The following is a 22040-nucleotide window of genomic DNA, read 5'->3' as shown; positions in this document are numbered from 1 at the left end:
AGTGATTTTTCAAGTCTCTGCATATAAACTCATGCGTAAAATCGTGCGTAATATGCAGCTGTGATGCTCAGATTGACAAGCTCTACAGCTGCTCTACAGCAGATCTACAAGCTCATCGAATATTAATATTTTATTATTATTATTATTATTATTATTATTATTACAGCAGATCTACAACCTCATCAAATATTAATATTTTATTATTATTATTATTATTATTATTATTATTATTATTATTACAGCAGATCTACAAGCTCATCGAATATTAATATATTATTATTATTATTATTATTATTATTCAATATGTAATATTTATTATGTATTATGTATTATGTATGTATTATTTATTATTATTTGGTCCCTGAGTCCTGATGAGAATATAGACGAATCCACACGCCTATATTTATTTTATTATAATGTCAATACAAATATGTATTCTCTAAATATTAATATACTAATATTTCATGAATGAATGAACTTGGTAAAGTGTCTCGTAGGGTCGGGATGACATGTTGCTATAGTCATTAATTACCCCAACCAACATCGAAGCACCTGTGTGCATTAATCCTTCATTAATCCTCCTTTTATTAAAATAGTGGCCGTCGAGCCATTAGCCCCCCGCCTCCTCGTCCATTCACGCGGGCAGGCAGCCAATCATTACCGTAGTCAGTAGAGCGACCCTCGTCTATGATGCAAATGTATGCCTTTGTTTTCATGGGGTGCCAGGAATGCCATGTGTGGGGGGTCTGGGCCATCACCTGTACTCACCTGGCATAAAAGGGGCTCTGAGAGCAGCTTTAGCCATTCATTACCAAATATAATAATTTGTGCAGGTCATCATGTTCGCCTTTTCTGTTATGCTGCCCTTTTTTTTAGAATAAAAATACATACATTGAATATACTTGCATATTGTTTTTATTAACGTTTTTCCGTTTTCCCCCGGGGGGGGGGGGGGGGGGGGGGATCTCGCCTGCCTTAAATGTAATTCCTGGGAACGCCACTGGTCCCGAAGCAATCCGCGACCCCCCCCCCCCCCCTTCCCCCCTCCACCCCGCCCCATGAAAGTAATACAATGTTTGAAAATAGCGCATCTAAGCTCCCATTGTGAGCTTGTAGATCTGCTATTTTTCTTATATCCTATGTATAAAATATGGCTGAAGTGGTTATAATATAATAATCTGCAAAGTGTAGGATTATTATTATATTATTATTCGTTGCATAGTCCAATTCCAACTAATGCTTGAGTGCGCTCCAGCAGTGCGCACAGCCTGCCTGCCTGCCTGCCTGCCTGCCTGCCTGTCTGTCTGCCTGCCTGTCTGTCTGTCTGTCTGCCTGCCTGTCTGTCTGTCTGCCTATCAAAAGTCTGCGGCTGTAACACACACGCACGCACGCACGCACGCAGTTAACCCAGGCTTTATTGCCACAGGCCCCCACCCCCCCAGTGAATTAATAATAATTCAAGAAATAATACATTTTCTTAAAACACCTATATCTATATGGTATATAATGAACGTCAATTAATGTATCCCTATCCCCTAGCTGCCAGATTCATATTTACGCACATGCCAAATGCACTGCCTAATAATCAGATACTATATATGGCTACTGTCAGCTATATAGCTGACATCATAGCTCCGAAGCATCATGGCTATACAGACAGAGCAGTCAGCGGTCTTTAGATGATAGATGCCAGATGAAGATAATATTAAAAATCACTGTAGTTCAAACACCCTACAGTTTCTCTTAGAGGTACAATGTTACCATCATTTGATAGTCAATGAACTGTGGCCTCACTTCATGACTTAAAAGTGAATATCTCTGTATGATTAATACACTGATGAGTAGCTGCCTGTGGTGCTGAACTGCCTGTGTGTCGGTAGTGATGACGAGGAGCTGTCTATGGTACTGACCTGTCTGTCTTTACTAATTAAATGAACCAAATTAAAGCCTTGCTGTCAGTCATGCATGACGCAAATGGGGAGCAGTTAAAAGATAGTTGGAGAGAGTTGAATAACCTCTTGAAATATTAAGAAATAATAATAGGCGGTCTATTTATTCATGTTTTACACCTTTTAGCTTAGTGATATTGAAGAGGTGGGTTTTGATGGTGGTTTTGAAGGATTGGAAGGTGGGCGCATCTCTGAAAGTTTTGGGGAGTGCATTCCAAAGGAAAATGAGGGACCACCTGTTGCGTGCGTGTTGAATGACAGACTCAGAGATGCTCGTCTGCTCCTTTCCACTCCAGAGAAACATCAGTCCGGTTAGGACTGCATGGGCCAGTGAGAGTTTGCAAAAACCTGTTGCGTTAGTGTCCAATTTACCACTGGGTTTTGAAGGATTGGAAGGTGGGCGCATCTCTGAAAGTTTTGGGGAGTGCATTCCAACAGACAGACTCATCACAGACTCAGAGACGCTCGTCTGCTCCACACACACACACACGCGCACGCACACACACACACACACACACACACACACACACACACACACACACACACACACACACACACACACACACACACACACACACACACACACACACACACACACACACACACACACACACACACACACTCCTGTAGCTGTCTGGCTACAGACAGAGGTGGTAGGTAGATCATTCAGGGGTCTTCAACAGGGGGTGTAGGACCCCTAGGGGGTCCTCAGAGTTACTAAAGGGGTCCGCCCAATCTTTGTGTGATTTTTTTTTTTTTTTACCTTAACCACTTTTCTGAGGAGAAGTTTAGCCAAAAATAGCCGATTTACGTTGTGAGCTTATATTACATATTTTAGGTAGATAGATAGATATATAGATAGATTTAGGGGTTTTAATATCATTTTTTATTTCTTAAATTATTATTTATTCACCTTGGGGGGAACATAGTCTCGGGGTTAACTGTGCTTGCGTGCCTGCGTGCGTGTAAGTGTGTGTGTGTGTGTGTGTGTGTGTGTGTGTGTGTGTGTGTGTGTGTGTGTGTGTGTGTGTGTGTGTGTGTGTGTGTGTGTGTGTGTGTGTGTGTGTGTGGTGTGTGTGTGTTACGGTCGCGGCGTGAACAGACAGACAGACAGACAGACAGACAGACAGACAGACAGACAGACAGACAGACAGACAGACAGACAGACAGACACCCAGGCTGTGGGCGTACCGCTGGAGCGCATGCACTGAAGCATTGGTTTGTATTGGAATATGCAAAGAATATTAATAATAATAATCCTACACTTTGCAGATATAAATTATTACATGAACCTTGAGACATATTTTATAGGCTATAAAAAAAAGTAGCCGATGTACAAGCTTACAATAGGAGCTTAGATGTGCTATTTTCAAATATTATATTACTTTTATGTTTGAAACTTTAAGTAGGCCTATATTTTACAATGAGTGACACCCGGAGGAGCGGGGAAGGGGGGAGGGGGGCTCGCGGATAGCCTCGGGAGCTGGGGGGGTGGTGGTTGGATGGACACACGGCCGACGCGGTCCGTGCGTACACACACACACACACACACACACACACACACACACACACACACACACACACACACACACACAGGGGGGTCCTCAGAGTTACTACAGCGGTCTGCCAAATCTTTGTGTGATATGATTGTTTTTTACTTTATAACCACTTGAACATTAGCATCCCTTTTGTGAGGAGAAGTTTAGCCAAAAGTAGCCGATCTAAAAGCTCACAACTTAGATCGGCTATTTTACATAGATAGATAGATAGATAGATAGATAGATAGATAGATAGATAGATAGATAGATAGATTCGGGGGTTTTAATACAATGTATTATTCATTTAATTATTATTGTGTGTGTGTGTGTGTGTGTGTGTGTGTGTGTGTGTGTGTGTGTGTGTGTGTGTGTGTGTGTGTGTGTGTGTGTGTGTGTGTGTGTGTGTGTGTGTGTGTGTGTGTGTGTGTTACGGCCGCTGCGCGGACTTTTGACAGACAGACAGACATTAATGAAGGATTAACTTTAATGAAGGATTAACTTTTGACAGACAGACAGACATTAATGAAGGATTAATGCACGCAGGTGCTTCGATGTTGGTTGGGGTAATTAATAGCAACATTACATTACATTACATTACATTACAGTCATTTAGCAGACGCTTTTATCCAAAGCGACTTACAATAAGTGTATTCAACATAGGTAGGGAACGAAAACTACTAATCACCAGAAGTCTTTAGTGCATTATCTGCAAAAACAAGCAACCAAGAGTATACCTAGCGCTAAGGTAAAAGTGCAATATATCAGCTACCTATTTCCTTAAACAGATGAGACAAAATAGCTAAATCAAATGAGCATGAGCTAAAACAAATAAGTGAATCGACTAAACAAGATCCAATAAACAATCCAATAATCCAATAAACAATACAGCAATAGAAAACAAGCGTTCGTACAACTATGTAGCAACTATAGCAACATGTCACCCCGACCCTATACAAGACACTTCACCAAGTTCATTCATTCAGGAAATGTTAGTATATTAATATTTATAGAATACATATTTGTATTGACATTATAATAAAATAAATATAGGCGTGTGGATTCGTCTATATTCTCATCAGGACTCAGGGACCAAATAATAATAAATAATACATACATAATACATAATACATAATAAATATTACATATTGAATAATAATAATAATAATAATAATAATATATTAATATTCGATGAGCTTGTAGATCTGCTGTAATAATAATAATAATAATAATAATAATAATAATAAAATATTAATATTTGATGAGGTTGTAGATCTGCTGTAATAATAATAATAATAATAATAATAATAAAATATTAATATTCGATGAGCTTGTAGATCTGCTGTAGAGCAGCTGTAGAGCTTGTCAATCTGAGCATCACAGCTGCATATTACGCACGATTTTACGCATGAGTTTATATGCAGAGACTTGAAAAATCACTTTCGGAGTGGGGGGGTGAAATATCCATTTCGGGTCGGACTAGCGATGTGTCGGACCCCCGGTGGGTCGGACCCCAGGTGCGTCGAAGTGGGGGTGCGTCGATGTGGAGGTGTTTCGAAGTGGAAGGGTGTTCCCCCGTTAGAGCACACTCACTCACACCAAAAATAGCCGATCTACAAGGTCACTCGCAGCAAGGCGTTGTGAGCTTGTAGATAGGCTATTTTTGGCAAGGAGCTTGACAGATATAGACAGACAGACAGACAGACAGACAGACAGACAGACAGACAGACAGACAGACAGACAGACAGACAGACAGACAGACAGACCCAGGCCGTTGGAGCACACTCACTTTGATTTCGTTTTGATATAATTTCAACGGGGCATCATTCGAGAAGGCTTTCTGTCCGTCAGACATTCACTGTTTGTCATTATAATAATAATATGAATAATAATAACCATCTTATTTACTATATGCGCGGAGTGTGAGCTTGGAGATCGGCTATTTTTGGCAAAGAGTTATCGGTGTAGAGGGGGGGGAGAGCAGACCACGTGCGTAATTACGCACGGAAAACTCCGGCTTGATATCATTTTACATTATAATAAATTATAAAAAAATATATAATCATTTCATGACTGATAGACCGGAAAATATAAACTTGACAGATCATATAAACATAAAAATTATAAGAATTCAAGTAAAATTGAGAAAGATCTGGCCGAATGAAATCTCAACTGCTCCTCTGTCTCAATGCGCAAAATATGCCACGGTCATGGCGGAGGAGTGGCTGTCAGTGGCGGACCGCCACTGAGAGTGGCGGACCGCCACTGAGAGTGGCGGGTCGGGGCGGAAAGTGGCGGTCAGTGGCGGAAAGTGACGGTTCGTGGCGGCAGGCTTGGCGTTCGTGGCGGGAGGCGGCGCTCGTGGCGGGAGGCGGCACTCGTGGCGGGAGGCGGCGCTTGTGGCGGGCGGCGGTCAGTGGCGGTTGTGGCTGTCAGTGGCGCTCAGTGACGGGTTGTGGCGGGTCCGTGGCGGTCAGTGGCTGTCAGTGGCAGGTTCCGCCGTGACGGTGGCGTCTCCGCAGCGGCGGGTGCGGCGGAGAACTGACGGTCTGTGGCGGAGAGGCAGAGGCTCGGCGCTTGTGGCTGAGGCTCGGCACTCGTGCCAGACGCGCGGCGGTCGTGCCAGATGCGCGGCGGAGGCGTGGCGGCCGCCAACGCCGTTTTGGGATTTCGCCCCTCCTGCACAAAAACCTCTCATCCATGCCTCAGCACCATGCATGCCTCAGCATGGATCCTGAGGCAGGCTGAGTGCTGCAGCTCACTGAGCTCAGTGGGACTCTGGACATGGGTCCATTTAGCTCCAGATGTTGTTGCTGTGTGACATGGTTTATTCATGGGTAGAATAGAACCCAGATTCATACTCTGTGGCGCGACGGTGTCTCGTGCAGAGAACAGCAGACCTACAAGCTCACAACGCGTTGCGGATGCGACACGTTACGGGCTTGTAGGTCTGCTATTCTCGGCCGTTGTCGACCATGCATTTGGCTTATTTTATATGTATTCTTTATTCTTATTCTTATCGTACGGCGGCACTACGTGACTAAAACCATGAACTATTAGTTCTTATCTTTATTCTTATCTGTCTTGGTTTGGCTCTTGACAACACTGTTATCTGTACTCCGGCGCTGTTGCTGCCACGACACCTCAATTTCCCCACGGCGATCAATAAAGGTTTATCTTAAGTTATCTCATGTGGTTCGGTATTTGCACCTCTTGTCTATGAGTCTCCCTTTTTGTGTGATCAATAGAGGTGTCAACGGAAATCGAGCGAAACCTAAAACTTCAAGCGATCGATCAAAACGTGCGGAAATCGAAATAGATGTGTGACCTTAAAAATCGAGTCGACTTAAATGGCACCTGCAGTTAACCCATTTAGACCGGGAACGCATCTGTGTGTCATTTTAAGGTTTCTTTGGCTATTCGAAAATAGCATAGTGCCGCGCTATGAGCTTGTATATCTGCTATTTTTGAAAAAGTTTTTGCAAATCTTTGAATATATATATATTTTTAAAGTGAACATGTGTAACTCAAATCTTTGCTTCTGGGGGATTCTACAAATGTCTTCTAAATCCTATAAGTTTTTTTTTTTAAACACATGATGCTATAATATCAGTGTTTCTCAAACTTTTTCATGTCAAGGACCCCCCAAAATGATATATTTGGCCGCGGACCCCCATCTCAAAATATGTTGTTCCAGAAGTAAAGATTTGAGTTAAAAATGTTCGCTTTAAAAATATTTCAAATATTTGCACATTTACAAAAATAGCAGATCTACAAGCCCATAGAGCTATGAGCTTGTATATCTGCTATCTTTGAATAGCCAAATAAATCTTAAAATGACACAGACGTGTTCCCGGTCTTAAAGGGTTAAAAGAAGGAAGGGTACTTTACAACAACAGCTTGACTTTCCTCACCTTCGTTCTTTTTTTTCTCCACAGTGCGATTTATATAACTTTATATTGTAAAATGAATCAAACTGTGGGCATGAAGCTACAATCCGTACATTCTATTTATACTGTCTCTCTCTCCCAATGGAGAGTGTAGAGAGTCCACCTCCAAGCACTGCAGAAGTACTACTTATATTAACTCTACCATAAAGATAGGTTAAAATAACATTTCATCCATTAAAATAAGTCCTGGATTGTAGCTTTAACCACTTCAACCCCAGCATCCATATTGTGGGGAAAGCTATTGCTGAAAACAGCAGATCGACAAGCTCACAACGTGACGCGCTGCGTCACGTTGTGAGCTTGTCGATCGGCTATTTTCATCGAAAAAGTCAAGTCGAATTGTGGATTTGCAAAAAAATATGAATTGAGTACAAAGGACCTCAATGGAAACCAGCCATAGTGCTTTCTTGGGTTTAAAATCCTCTTTAACAGACCTTGTATTGAACTGTATGTACTTCCCTGTGCTTGTCTTTGCAAACTGTTAATAACGTATTCAATCAATCAAAAACAGAGAGTAAGTCTACAGCTAGGACTACAATAGGGCTACATGATGGCTAAAGAAATAATCATGATTATTTTATTTAACCCATTAAGACCTGAGGCCGATTCTACATGTCTCCTAAATCCCAACAGTATTATGAAAAACGTATGTTTCTATATAAAAAAAGCTCAAACTTTTTCATGTGAAGGACCCCCAACATGATATGTATTTGGCCGCGGACCCCCATCTCAAAATATTTTGTTCCAGGGACCCCCCAGAAGCAAAGATTTGAGATAAAAATGTTCGCTTTAAAACAATATATATTCAAGATTTGCACACATTTTCACGATTTTTTTAAAATGGCAGATCTACAAGCTCATAGCGTGGCACTCGGTGCCGCGCTATGAGCTTGTAGATCAGCTATTTTTGAATAGCCAAAGTGTAAAATAATGCTTTTTAGCTCAAATCTAAAAATGACACCGATGCGTTTCAGGTCTCAATGAGTTAATATAGTAATCATGATTTTTTTTTAAGTAAAAATCATGCAGGTACAGTTGAGTTAAGCATTCACATTAGCATAACTATAGCTGCAGTATAACTCCTAAGACCACAGTCTAGTACAGTAAAGTGTGCATGTTTTATGTCTCTGTCATTCTGAGAGGTCTTCTCAACAGCTGACACGGAACAAAGTGAAACATCATCTTAAATCTTAATGTCTTCAAGATGTAAAATCTGACGCTGATGCAATAATTAATTGGGATAGAGAGAGAGAGAGAGAGTGAATTATGTTGTAAAAATCTTCTTGTGTCCAGAACATTAGCCTCAAATGTATTATTAACGGAGCAGTGCCGGATGATTTACTGTTTTGCTAGGTTAACAGGTTCAAGTTGTAATTGACCTTTCAAGCATAATTGCCCCTTGTTATTTTGGAACAGGAGTTTTGTTGTGCGTAAATCTTGAACGGAAGAAAATTAAAGTCACTCGCAGGCAAATGAAGAGTGACCGAGAATTATAACACGTTTAAAGTCTCGCTACTGCATTTAGTATGCTAATACTTAAATTAGCATGCAAACATTTCATCAATGTGCTACAAAAAGGCATATGAAGCGGACATAAAAACACACATACGTAAAGGAAAAATTTTTGTAAAGCAATGTATAAGGAGTTCAAGAACTACGGGAGACTAGCAGGGCATCTCAGCTGTTTTGCTTGTTTTCTTGCAAAAACAAAAGTCAACTTCCGGTCATGGTTAGCAATGCATAATTATGCAACGTGAATATGCATATCTTTGATTATGTGTACTGTAGTGTCTCTAATTAATGGAAGCATGCCAACAATGCAGTTCCACAATCTGAGAATCAGCCCAACCCTGAGCTGTGTGTGTGTGCGTGTGCGTGTGCGTGTGCGTGTGTGTGTGTGTGTGTGTGTGTGTGTGTGTGTGTGTGTGTGTGTGTGTGTGTGTGTGTGTGTGCGTGAGCGTGATCCCTCTCTTCAAGGGATGCGTTCAGATATTTCAGGACAACAGGCATATCTTTCAGAAGTCCACAATTCTTCTGATTGGGTTCCTCCCTAAAATATAGCCTCCTCTCCGCCTCATCAAAAAGCACGCGGACAAATCGAAAGGGACTGTTTTTTTTTCCCGTGACAAATGAAAGGAGTCAAATTGCCAAAATGAAATTTTCATTTGACAGTCTGAACACACTCACCCAGAAGTCGTCCCTGTGCCTTGGAATCTATTCTTTGACGAGAACTATACCCTTGAGCTTGGTAATTGCTAATTTTGCTAGGCTGGTGCATGGTGTTGGTTGTTCCCAAAAGCTAAACCCCACAATTTAGCATGTGATTGCAAAATGAAAGTCTTGAAAGATTCATGTAGGCTCATACACAAAACAATGAATTACACTGTACTAACCACAAGAAATGGCACAGCTCTCTGCCCCGTCTTATCCCAGTAAGACCGGGAACGCATACAGTGTCATTTTAGATTTGAGCTATAACCATTATTTTATACTTTGGGCTATTCAAAAATAGCAGATCTACGGCGCAGCAGGACCGAGTGCCGCGCTAAGAGCTTGTAGATCTGCTATTTTTGAAAAATCGTGATTTTTTTTTTGCAAATCTTTGAATATCCACTTTTTTTAAGCATTTTTTTTTTGTAACTGTCAAATGTCTCAACAAATGTCTACATTTTTTGGGAAAACTGTTGTTGCTATATCTTTTTCCATGTTTTAATAAACACTTTTTGTGCAACTTACACATCCTCAGTGATGTATCCCCAAAATTATATGTATTTGGCCGCGGACCCCCATCTCAACATATGTTGTTCCAGGGACCCCCCAGAAACAAAGATTTGGATTAAAAATGATCAATTTAAAAATACATATAAAAAAATGAGCACATATTTTCACAATTTTTCAAAAATAGCAGATCTACAAGCTCATAGCGCGGCACTCGGTGCCGCGCTATGAGCTTGTATATCTGCTATTTTTGAATAGCCAAAGTATAGAATGAAAGTGGTTATACACAGATGTGTTCCCGGTCTTAATGGGTTATATTACCCTTCCTTTTCAATGCTGAAGTTCTACTGTGTCTATAACTGTAACTAGTGTTTACAACCCTCGGTAAATTACAGTGTTTATACTCCAGCCTTACTTCAGAGGCTGCTCCACTGTACTACGGCCATGACCTTTAACGGATATTCACAGCGAGATATCATCAAAAGATGAAGCTAAATCAAATGGGGCGAACGGGAAACATTATGTAGGGAAGAATGGAGTCTTAATAATAGCGGGAACAGTGTTATAACATTGCAATTTTGCCATGGACATTAAAATAGTAAGTTCAAGTGCAAGTGACAACTAAAATATATGATAGGCTATGTTATGCTTTCAGCAACCAGAACCAGTCAACAGCTTAAACCCCAACATCCACATTCTGGGGGAAATAGCAGTGGTGGAAAAAGTGCTCAAATGTTTTATTTACGTAAAAGTTTCAATACTGCAATGTAGGAATACTCTGTTACAAGTAAAAGTCCAGAATTCAACATTTTCTTGGGTAAAAAAATCTAAAAATACAAAAGTATTGGCGTCAAAATGTACCAAAGTACCAAAAGTATAAGTACTCATTATGCAGAAGGTCCCATTTCACATGTTTTCATATATCTTTTGAAAATAGCAGATCTACAAGCTCACAATGCATTACTAGTAACTAGTAACTAAAGTTTCCAAGTAATTATTGTGGAGTAAAATTACAATATCTGTGTCTGAGATATAGTGGAGTAGAAGTAAAAGTACTGAAAACTGGAAATACCCCAGTAAAGTAAAAATAATACCTCAAAATTGTACTAAGTACAGTACTTGAGTAAATGTACTTAGTTACTTTACACCACTGGGAAATAGCAGATCTGCAAGCTTGTAAGTAGATCGGCTATTCTCAGCGAAGATATTTCGAGCTAAAATAGAAAATACACTACTAGTACAGTACAGTAGCCCTGAGGGACTGCGCTCAACAACGTATGCGGTCGCAAAGCCCTCGCCTCAAGTGAGAGATTTGATATAAAGGCGGGTGTTCAGTTGTGTCTCTAATTGTGAGCTGCCATCCGCGTCGCCCGAGGCGGCGTTAGAAAATGGCTGTCCCCAGGGCACAATAAGCACACTGAAGTAGCAGGAATATTGGTACAGTATGCATATTTTACGCTGAACAGAGCTCAGCAGTTAGTTTGCCTCGCCTGTGTGTGAACCAAAGCCGAACGCCAACAATCCGTTGTTAACAATCAGATATGCAAACAGTGAGTCCACGCTCATAAACATGGCAATTTTTAGATTATTTCGGCCTACTGGAGCTGAAAACGCATTTCAGCCTAGAGAGCTTTTCCTCTCAACATCTTGCGTGTTAACCCTTTAAGACCGGGAAAGCATCATCATGTGTCATTTTAAGATTTCTTTGGCTGTTCAAAAATAGCAGATCTACAAGCTCATAAAGTGCCGCACTATGAGCTTGTAGATCTGCTTTTTTTGAAAAATCTTGAAAATGTGTGCAAATCTTTGAATATGTATATTTTTTAAGCAAACATGTGTAACTCAAATCTTTGCTTCTGGGGGGTCCCTGGAACGAAACATTTTGAGATGGGGGTCCACGGCCACATACATATCTTTAAAAAAAATCTAAATCCTAACAGTATGTTGCTATATCAGTGGTGCTCCAACATTTCCATGTCGAGGAACCCCCAAAATGATATGTATTTGGCCGCGGACCCCCATCTCAAAATATGTTGTACCAGGGACCCCCCCCAGAAGCATAGATCGGAGTTCAAAGTTTTCCAAAAAATAGCAGATCTACAAGCTCAGAGTGCTCTATGAGCTTGTATATCTGCAATTTTTTTAATAGCCAAAGAAATCTAAAATAACACAAGATGCGTTGCCGGACTTAAAGGGTTAATAATTCTCCCACTATGCACCCTTGGGGGATGTGACAAATTATACGGATGGTGGACGACTTTGGTTATGTCGAGGGTCACGACCTCTCGTCTGCCACGGGCACATCTCTTCTCCCCACAGCGGCCCGACCTCTCGCATAATACCCATAATACCCATAATACCCACTGCCGGAGTCACACAGTGCTGCAAGATATAGGTATCTGACCTTTTTAAATGAGGGGGAACAGGCCAGGGGAGAATCCTTTCAGAAAAGACACACTCGCTAACGCTGCGACGGCAAAAGCATTAGTATTAGTAATTGGATTTCATGTTAAATCTATACCTGGCAAAGCATTCTTCAGCCCCTGTCACTGAAGAGTTTATGATGTTAATTAACATATCCTTGGCGGTTTCTCTCTCCACATCCGCCTTGTGGTGAACACACCGCTTCCAAAATCACTTTGATGATGACAAGTCAAGGACTGATGTCGACAAGTCAGGGTCTTTTTCATATGAGGAGTTTTGACAGCCCTTTCTTTTTTCCCCCCTGAAGGGTTTGATTCATATGTTAGGCGGGGGTTAAACGAAGACAGAGGGTTATCAGGGCAGCCAAGCTATAAACAGGATTTACGAATGCACCTCTTACTCTGTGTAATTTAATCCATTAAGACCGGGAACACATCTCTGTCATTTTAAGATTTCTTTGGTTATTCAAAAATAGCAGATCTACAACCTCATAGTGCAGCACTCGGTGCACGAAAATGTGTGCAAATCTTTGAATATACCGTAATTTTCGCACTATAAGGCGCACCTGACTATAAGCCGCAGCAGCTAAATTGAATGTTTGGAACATATATAAGCCGCACTGGACTATAAGCCGCGGGTGTAAAATCCATAGATTTAGGAGGTCCCCTAGTGGCCGTTAGCTGTAAAAATCCATAGATAAGCCGCACCGTTATATAAGCCGCAGGGTCGAAAAATGGGAAAAAAGTCGCGGCTTATAGTCCGAAATTTACGGTATATATTTTTTAAAGCGAAAATGCTCAAAATCTCAAATCTTTGCTTCTGGGGGGTCCCTGGAACAACATTTGAGATGGGGGTCCGCTGCCAAATACATATCATTTTGTGGGTCCTTGACATGAAAAAAGTTTGAGAACCACTTTTAGAAGACTTTGAAGCATAGATTTGAGTTTAAAATAATTGGCTTTAAGAATTCAAAGATCTGCACACAATTTTCACGATTTTTCTAGAAATAGCAGATCTACAAGCTCATTTTTTTAATAGCCAAAGAAATCTGAAAATGATACACGGATGCGTTCCCGGTCTTAATGGGTTAAAAAAAGACAGTGGCTTCGGTGGGCAAGGGCTCGGGGGCAAAATATTCTGCAGCTCTCCACAGCTTCCAGGTCCCTATTAGACCTCGGTGCCTACGCAGCACTTATTGACTGCACTGACTCTCCACATAATTAGCGCGCTGGACCATAGCTTCCAGCAGCTGTAAGTAGATAGCAGATGAAAGACACAACTGTGCTAAAGGAGAGTGAAAAGTCCCCTGGCAGTTAGCATGGAAACGGAACCGCAGGACAGCGTCAAGGAGAGCTGAATGCACAGAAAGAAATGCCCACAGAAACACAATATTTAAACAAAATGCCAGCGTTAAAACATGGAAGGACAAGGCACATCTGTGAAATCAATAACAAGGCAAAATGCTAAGTCACAGCAATTAAAAGAGAGGGAGATGATGCCAATTGGCTACTGTATAACTTACAGTCAGGAGTTCTTTCTGGAAGGACTTCCTGTCTTTGCCCTCCGCGTTGTTGCAGTCTTCCTTCAACTTCTCCAGCACGGACGCTACTCTTTCCGGTTCGCTGTCTAGCTCCGCCCGGCAGAAATGAGTCAAGGGCAGGTTGACGTAATCCAGGGCATCGGCGAACGCTCGCCAGTTGCCAATGTTCTCCATCAGCACAGTTCTCACAGAGGCGTAGATGTACGTGAGGAACTTACAGGGCCTCAGTATCTGCTCCAGTAAGAGTGTCGTGGTAAGGTCAGGCCCGCTGAAGTAAATGGGCTTCACTTTGCCGACCACCAGGACATTCTTTGCATGGACGAGCCCCGTCTTGCCTTGATAATATCCAATGTACCATTCTTTAGTCCACAATTGGCCCTTCAACTTGATTTTTTCCTCGCTCAGTAGGGCTACAAAGTCCCCTTTTTTGTACTCCAGCAAGTATTGGTTTTTCGTCTGGCGGATGACGGTTTTGATTAATTTCCCGAACTTGAGGTTGCTGATTTTCCTGTCCTGGAAAACAGGGTACTTAGTTGCGATCGCGAGAGGAGACAAGACTATCTTACCCACTTCCTTCTTTTTCAGGAAACGCCTCGTCACTGAGGTCTTGGGCCCTGTCTTGGGTGGCGGCGTTGGGGTTTGTACGCAAAATTGGGCGAGTATAGAATCGTGGTCATCTTTGACCTGGACCCTCAAGGTGAAATCCGAAACATCGTCGTTGGTGCGCGAGGCAATGCTGTAGACGAGTCGGCTGACCTTGCCGAGTTTGACCTGGAAACCCCTGACGACCCTGGCCTGCTCGCTCACTTTCACCTCGTAGTTGGTCATGTTTGAGTACACCCCGACTCGCAGGTCTTGGGGTTTGGCTAGAACAAACTGGTGTTTGCCCCAGAGTTGCAACGCTACTGGCGGAGCAGCCTGCGCCTGCTTTCCGACATCGCTCACCATTAGCGTCTTCGGTGCACAGTCGTGGCCAAAGATGGCCACGACCGCCTTGAAAGCGGGGTGAATATGCTTCGGTCCGTACACGCCCAGAGTGATCTTCTTCACCACGTGCTCCCAAACGGTGGTGTCCGGAGGTATCGACTGAGACTGAGCGACGACGCACACGTACATGCAAGGCTCCAGGTTATCCAGACACACCTGGACGGTGTCCCCGTACATGTACGCCTGGGGGATGGGCGTGTAGGGCCCTTCTTTACAGTCGCTCCTGACGCACATGACCTCGGTCGTCTGCCGACTTTCCATTTTCACCACGACGGACACTTTCATCTCCAGGGTGATGGTGGTTTTGGTCTCCATGTTGCTGAGTTTGACCTCCACCACGGGGCTGACGGTGGTGCAGCGGTCGTTGTTCAGCTCCAGAGGCGGGTCCAGCAGGGCCTTGATGGAGATCTGCTGGGTGTCTCCCGATGCCACGTGACCCTCGGGTATGTGGATGCTGATGTTGGTGTCCGGGAGCTGGACGGCCCCACCGGAGCTGTCCAGGCGACACACTATGCTGGTCTCCACCGGCTGCGTTTGGCCCCAGCCCGGGCTCTGGCCGAGCGAGTCCAAGTCGTGGCAGGACCTGGCCAGCTTCCTGTGATTGAGCCACGCTTCCCTGAAGTCCTCCCTGCTCTGGAACTGCTCCGGTGCGGGGGCTTTCAGACCTCCGAAGAAACTCGAGGAAGCCTGGGGTGTCTGTAGGATCGACAGCTCAGACAGACTGTAGGACCGTTTACTCCTAAAAAACGGGTTGTCCCGTCGCAACGTTTGCCCCGTTCCCGTGCCGGCGGCAACGGGGTTAACGTCGAAAATGCCGCTGCCAAAACCGTTTATGTTGACAGCGCTGCTGGTGGAATTTGGCGCCGCCGAAGGCGCCAGGGAGTCGAACAGAAGCAAATCTACCGATTTCTCGTTGCTGTTCTGATCGAGCGAGCTCTGAAGGCCCCCGTTGAGAAAAGGGTTGGTCGAGGCGCAGGCCGACGTCGCGAACGGGTTTCCGTTTTGGAGGGCGGTCGGTTTCAGAATGACGCCGGCCCACTCTCCCAGGAGGTCCATCTCCGTGGCCGCCTCCTCGTTGGCGTCCCCGATGCTGTCGATCATTCCGCTGTCGCTGAAGTTGGAGTCTCTGTAATTGATGGGCTGCACGTACGCCGCGGGGATGTAACCCATCTCTGTGTTGTTGTGAGCGTACCACCACTCTCCGCCCGACGTGTCCAACACGTAGAGGCGGTCCCCTTTGGAGAACTTGAGGGTGGTGAAGCTGGACGGACAGTAGTCCTTAATGGCAACAACTTCCCTGGCGGTGCTAAATTGGGCGGTGGCATCCAGTCGTAAGGCACTAGGAGAAGGCACTGCATGGGAAACAAAGCACAAGGGAAATCTCAGGTTCGTTCAATTCAGTACAATTAGTCAGGGCTGCACGATATGGAGAACATACTGTATGCACTGTGCAATAAACATGTTGGATGTTGCAATAGAAATAAAACAAAGACTTCAATTGCCTAAAATATGATCATGGATATAATAACTGCTATTCTTTCTAGATGTAGTGCAGTTGTAGTGCAGTATTTAAGAGGTTTTATTTGCCACTCACTCATACATATACAAGCTGCAAAAAAATTGGTGTGGCATGCTCTGTGCACATGATAATTCTGGATGTAATAAAACATTTAAATGACATAACACCGACCTTATAGTACACAGTAATGTAAGCAACACAGCTTAGCTGATCAAATTAATAATGGGTGTGTTAGATTTTAGGTGTGTCAATACTGTCTTATCATGCTTGAACATTGGCCATGGCCGCTTGGCTCTGGACATGAAAATCACGCACACTCATTATTAATTTGTTTGGTGCAGCTGTGTTGCTTACTAGTCTGCCAAACAAACTACAAAATCAGCCTCGTCTGTTGGGCCCCGAGTGTGGGGACTACAGGGGGGGAATAATTTAGTAGCTGGATTGAGTTATCCTTGCAAATTGTGTTTTGTCATCATATTTTTCTGGCATGAAAAAAATGATCAAGAATGTAAAATAAATAAATGTGGGTCTCCTTGACATTAACGCTTGAGAAGCACTGCTCCACACAGAAGCAGAGGCTGTTCATAATGGAGAGGAATGCCATTTCATGGTCCTATCCCACTACACTGAAACAGAGACCGTTAATCATTAGAGCGCTAGACCCATGTATCAGCCTGGTCGATATATCAGCCATTATTTGACTATGTTGACTATATGTACATAGGAGTGGCTAACCTTTGACATCAGTGAGACTGGCTTCTGAAATGCAATCGCTGAGGTCTATGAGCGTCCCCTCTGACTTGCAGCGAGGCAGAGAGATGTTGTTGTTTGTGGTGGCTCTGATTCGATGGGCGGCCATCTTCTCCTCGCGCGCTAACCTGCGGCGCTCGGGCTGCTCTCTCTCCGGGGGATTCCCTTTAGCTTAATGGCCAAGTCAGGTGTCACCAGCCTCCCATGATATCTGGGAAAAAATAATAGAGAACGCTAGATTAACTAATGCATTCGTTCTCAAAGTGGGGTCCGAGGACCCCCAGGGGTCCTTGGGGGGGTTCCAGGGGGTCCCCAGCAAAATGTGTTAATATAGCATCACAATAATGTTTACCACTTTAACCTCTTATACTTTAGCTATTCAAAAATAGCAGATATACAAGCTCATAGTGCGGCACCGAGTGCCGCACTATGAGCTTGTAGATCTGCTATTTTTGAAAAATCGTGAAAATGTGTGCAACTCTTTGAATATAATATGTTTTTAAAGCAAACATTTGATACTCAAATCTTTGCTTCTGGGGGTCCATGGAACAAAATATTTGACATGGGGGTCCGCGGCCAAATACATTGGGGGGTCCTTGACATGAAAAAGTTTGAGAACCGCTGAACTAATGGAATATATAAATTATATATATATGTTTTTTTTTGTAATTAGCCTTGAGCTGTCATTAATCTTTCCTGATGTCTGCTGATTATGTTATAATTACTGTACACACTGCTAACAAACGCAATCAACAGAATGGAAATGAAGAGGACACACAGTTCTAATGGAACACAAATACCAATGTGTGTGTGTGTGTGTGTGTGTGTCGAACGATTCTCAACCTGTGGGCCAGGGCTCACTAGTGGGCCGTGAGGATATCGCAAGTGGGCCCCCAAATAATTTGCAAAAAAACGTATGATTCTATTAATAATATAACGTTAATATTTAAAAAAAAATTGTAAAAAAGAAAAGAAAAAAAACGATGTATGTTTTCTTTAAAACCTTGAAAAGTTAGTTTTAGATTAACCCATTAACCGGGAAAGTATGTGTGTCATTTTAGATTTTAGCGTTCGTTGGCTATTAAAAGAAATAGCAGATATACAAGCTTGTACATCCAGAGTTACTACAGGGGGTCCGCCAAATCTTTGAGTGATAGGATTCTGAGGGAAGTGAGGGGAACAAAAATAGCCGATCTACAAGCACACAACGCCTCGCACTGTGAGGGGAAAAAAGAGCAGACCAAGTACAGAGCCAATGGTCAAGTTTAGTATTGAGGCTATTGAAGTGGTAAAATGTCTGAAAATACACGTTAACATGAATTATAGAGAACCTAATATTAAAAAAATCTACAACAGTGATGATAGTGCTGTCAAACAAGTCCATGAAGCCATCTATTAAAGCTATGAAAAAGGAACATCTGCAACACAATTTCATACAATATGCAGTGGGGGGTCCCTGCTTCATCTCTCTCTCTCTCTCTCTCTCTCTCTCTCTCTCTCTCTCTCTCTCTCTCTCTCTCTCTCTCTCTCTCTCTCTCTCTCTCTCTCTCTCAGCTAAGGAAGGGGCCCTTGGGCTGAAAAACACCCCTGCTCTAAGATCAATAGTTTTCACTGTACTGTGCGCTATGTTTTCTATATTTTCTAGTGAAGGCAATTCTCCATGCCAAGCATCAGGATAAATAGTGAAACGAGGCAGCTATGTGTTTTTTATACACACCTCCTCTGACAACCAGGAGTAGTATTAAGTATCATCACTTGTATTACAATGTCAAAACATTCATAAAGGCTGCAGTTCTCTTGACACTAAAAAAAACATTGTAATCTCTACAACATTATCATCGTCTCTGTCGGTTGGAAACATCATATGTCCAAAACTTTTCAGGATTCAAATTTAAAATAGCAAAAGCAGCAGATCTACAAGCTTGTAGATCGGCTACTTTTGATGCTTTCGCGTGACGCTGTAATATGATCGAGTAGGGTGTTAAATTCACGACAAAACACAAAAAGTAAAAACTTGGAGATAAGAGGTTTCTGCTCTCCAGTTTGCAGCTATCACATCGTTGTGATAGCTGCAAACTGGTACTAAACATTGTATCCCCCCCTCCATGTTATCACTTTGCAATTGCATAAAATTCTGTTCATTTTGTTCGTGTCAGACAGCTCAGCACGCTATCATTAACCCATTAAGACCGGGAACGCATCTGTGTCATTTTAGATTTCTCTGGGGGCTACTCAAAAATAGCAGATACACAAGCTCGGTGCCGCATTATGATCTTGTAAATCTGCTGTTTTTGGAAAACCGTGAACATTTATTTTAAGCAAAATGTTTTAACTCAAATCCTTGCTTCTGGGGGGTCCCTGGAAGAAAATATTTTGAGATGGGGGTCCGTGGCCAAATACATATCTAAAAATGTTTTCTAAATCCTAACAGTATGTTTCTATAGCAGTGGTGCTCCAACTTTTTCATGTCAAGGACCCCCAAAATTATATGAAACATTTGCCCACGGACCCCCATCTCAAAATATTTTGTTTTGTTTAAAAATATATTATATAAGAGATTATATAAGATGTTCATATAAGATTTGCATGCATTTTCAGCCCAAAAGAAACCTTAAAAATCACACAGATGCGTACCCGGTCTTAATGGATTAACATCAAACCCAGTGCTTGGGATGCTTTGAAAGTGAAGCTTTTTTTTCAGTTTCCTACGACTTTTGAAATAGCTTCTACAGCTACAGCTAATGAATAAATGAATAGGCTGTATAGATTAGACTGTACTGTACAGGCTTGTGTGCGTGCGTGTGCGTGTGCGTGTGCGTGTGCGTGTGTGTGTGTGTGTGTGTGTGTGTGTGTGTGTGTGTGTGTGTGTGTGTGTGTCTAGTGTGTGTTTCTGCGTAGTGCGTGATCGGAATAACTTTGATCTCTGAGCAGTATGCACTACTACTGAACCATCACATCCATACCTACACAAGACATGAGGGAAGGAAGCGCGAGAGATGCATACAAACAGAATAACACATTAATTCAAGCAGATGTCATTTTGTCTACGCTGCAAATGTGAGAATAATAATGTGCATGACGATAATAACTGTGTATGTTTGACCTGTCCTGACCTGACCTGATCTATAAAGATGTTCAGCTATCAACTCATAACTAGGGCTGTCACGATTATGAAAGGTCACATGACGATTAATAATACTAATTAATAATAATAAATACATAATTGCGATCAACGATTTAATTGCGTTTTTGTCGTTGGAACATTGGAACATTATGAATAAAAATTACATTTCTGTTTGGCTTTTAGGCTTTGAAGTTGCACATGGCGGATATGACAAAATATACAAAGAAATGACTGACATATTTAATAACTTTATACTTTCAAAAACACATTAATTGTGGATAGTAGAGTTACAACGTGTCGCATTGCAACGCATTGTGAGCTTGTCGATCTGCTATTTCCATTTTTTAAAATTCAATTTGACAATTATGTAATAACTGTGACCTACTCATAACAGCATATAGGCTAGTGTGCGGTCAGACCAGTCCAGGTGTGCCGTGGGATTTTGTGACAAGTTCTGGCAACTATATATTATTATTGCAATATACAGTAATACAACAAATAGACCTTTATTGTTCAATTGTGGTGTTTTTAACGGAACCATTGCAATGTGATTTCGTTCTGCTGTGCATCTCTGATGCACTCTGTAAAGTTACAAATGACAATAAAGAGGAACTTGAACTTGATCCCATTGGGGGGAAATTCAGGATCCGCCAGAGGCTACACAGCAGATACGTTACAGACACAGAGTACTGTGAGATACAGTCATGACAATAACATAACAGTTATCTTATGAATTATTTCTTTAATCTACTTTATCAGTACTTTGTGCACACTCATCTTCCAATACAGAGGCACATTCTATACCATTCTTTCATCATAAAAAAGTGAAAATAGCAGATCTACAAGTTCACAACGCATCACAATGCAATGTGAATATTCTCACTATGAATACAGGTGTGCCTGGAGATTCTGACTTGCCCATTGTTGTGCCTGGTGCAAAAGAAAAAAACGTTTGAAAACCACACTGTCTATACAATGTGTAAAAGGCGATTGGCAAATGATAGCCTATATATATATAGGGTAATATTTTTCCAATGCCAATAGTGGGAAACAGTGAGTGAGAAGTGGTTTAAGATTCCATGAACATGTCCAGACACGCCTGACTGTGCCCTTCCTTCTGCATAGTTTGGGGATGACACTATAGCTTCTTCCATCCCTGTAATGCCTTGTTTATACTTGGTTGCGTGCTGTGTCGGGCACTCGGCAGCCACTAAAAATAACAGATCTACAAGATCACAACGTTTCGTATTGCGACGCGCTGCAACCAAAGTATAGTATAAATAAGTATAAATCAGGCTTAATGTAGGTTTACTGTATTTATTTTTGCTTCGCTGTGACTATACTTCTTGTGCGGTCCAAATGTTTTCGCCTAATTTGAAGGGTGTGAGACACATGTACTATGCAGGTCAACGTCAATACAAGCTCTTACAAGAAGCAGTCTTAACAAACAGCATCTGGGTCAGTGGAGCACTCTGGTTCACATAAGATGCCAGCACAACAAGCCTTCTCCTTGTCTGGTGTTTTGCTTTTCAATTCATAATTCA

The 22040-nt window shown here is 42.3% G+C and overlaps 1 protein-coding gene across 1 annotated transcript in view; it reads right to left on the bottom strand.

Annotated features, from left to right (window-relative positions):
* The window catches only part of LOC308073689 (SH3 domain-binding protein 4), an 81477-nt gene that overhangs the window by 34761 nt on the left and 24676 nt on the right, over positions 1-22040 (bottom strand). Inside the window, exons 2-3 of the mRNA XM_080412757.1 lie at positions 17358-17583; positions 14099-16455 (exon numbers count right to left, since the gene is read on the bottom strand). Of these exons, the coding sequence (XP_080268883.1) occupies positions 14099-16455; positions 17358-17481 (2481 nt within the window). The 5' untranslated portion in view covers positions 17482-17583. The remainder of the gene's footprint in view (positions 1-14098; positions 16456-17357; positions 17584-22040) is intronic.

The sequence above is a fragment of the Gymnoscopelus braueri genome, assembly GCF_963280865.1.
Source record: "Gymnoscopelus braueri genome assembly, chromosome: 18".
In the NCBI taxonomy this organism is placed as follows: domain Eukaryota; kingdom Metazoa; phylum Chordata; class Actinopteri; order Myctophiformes; family Myctophidae; genus Gymnoscopelus; species Gymnoscopelus braueri.
Note: the sequence above shows the minus strand (reverse complement) of the source record. Positions and strands in the feature narration are given on the sequence as shown.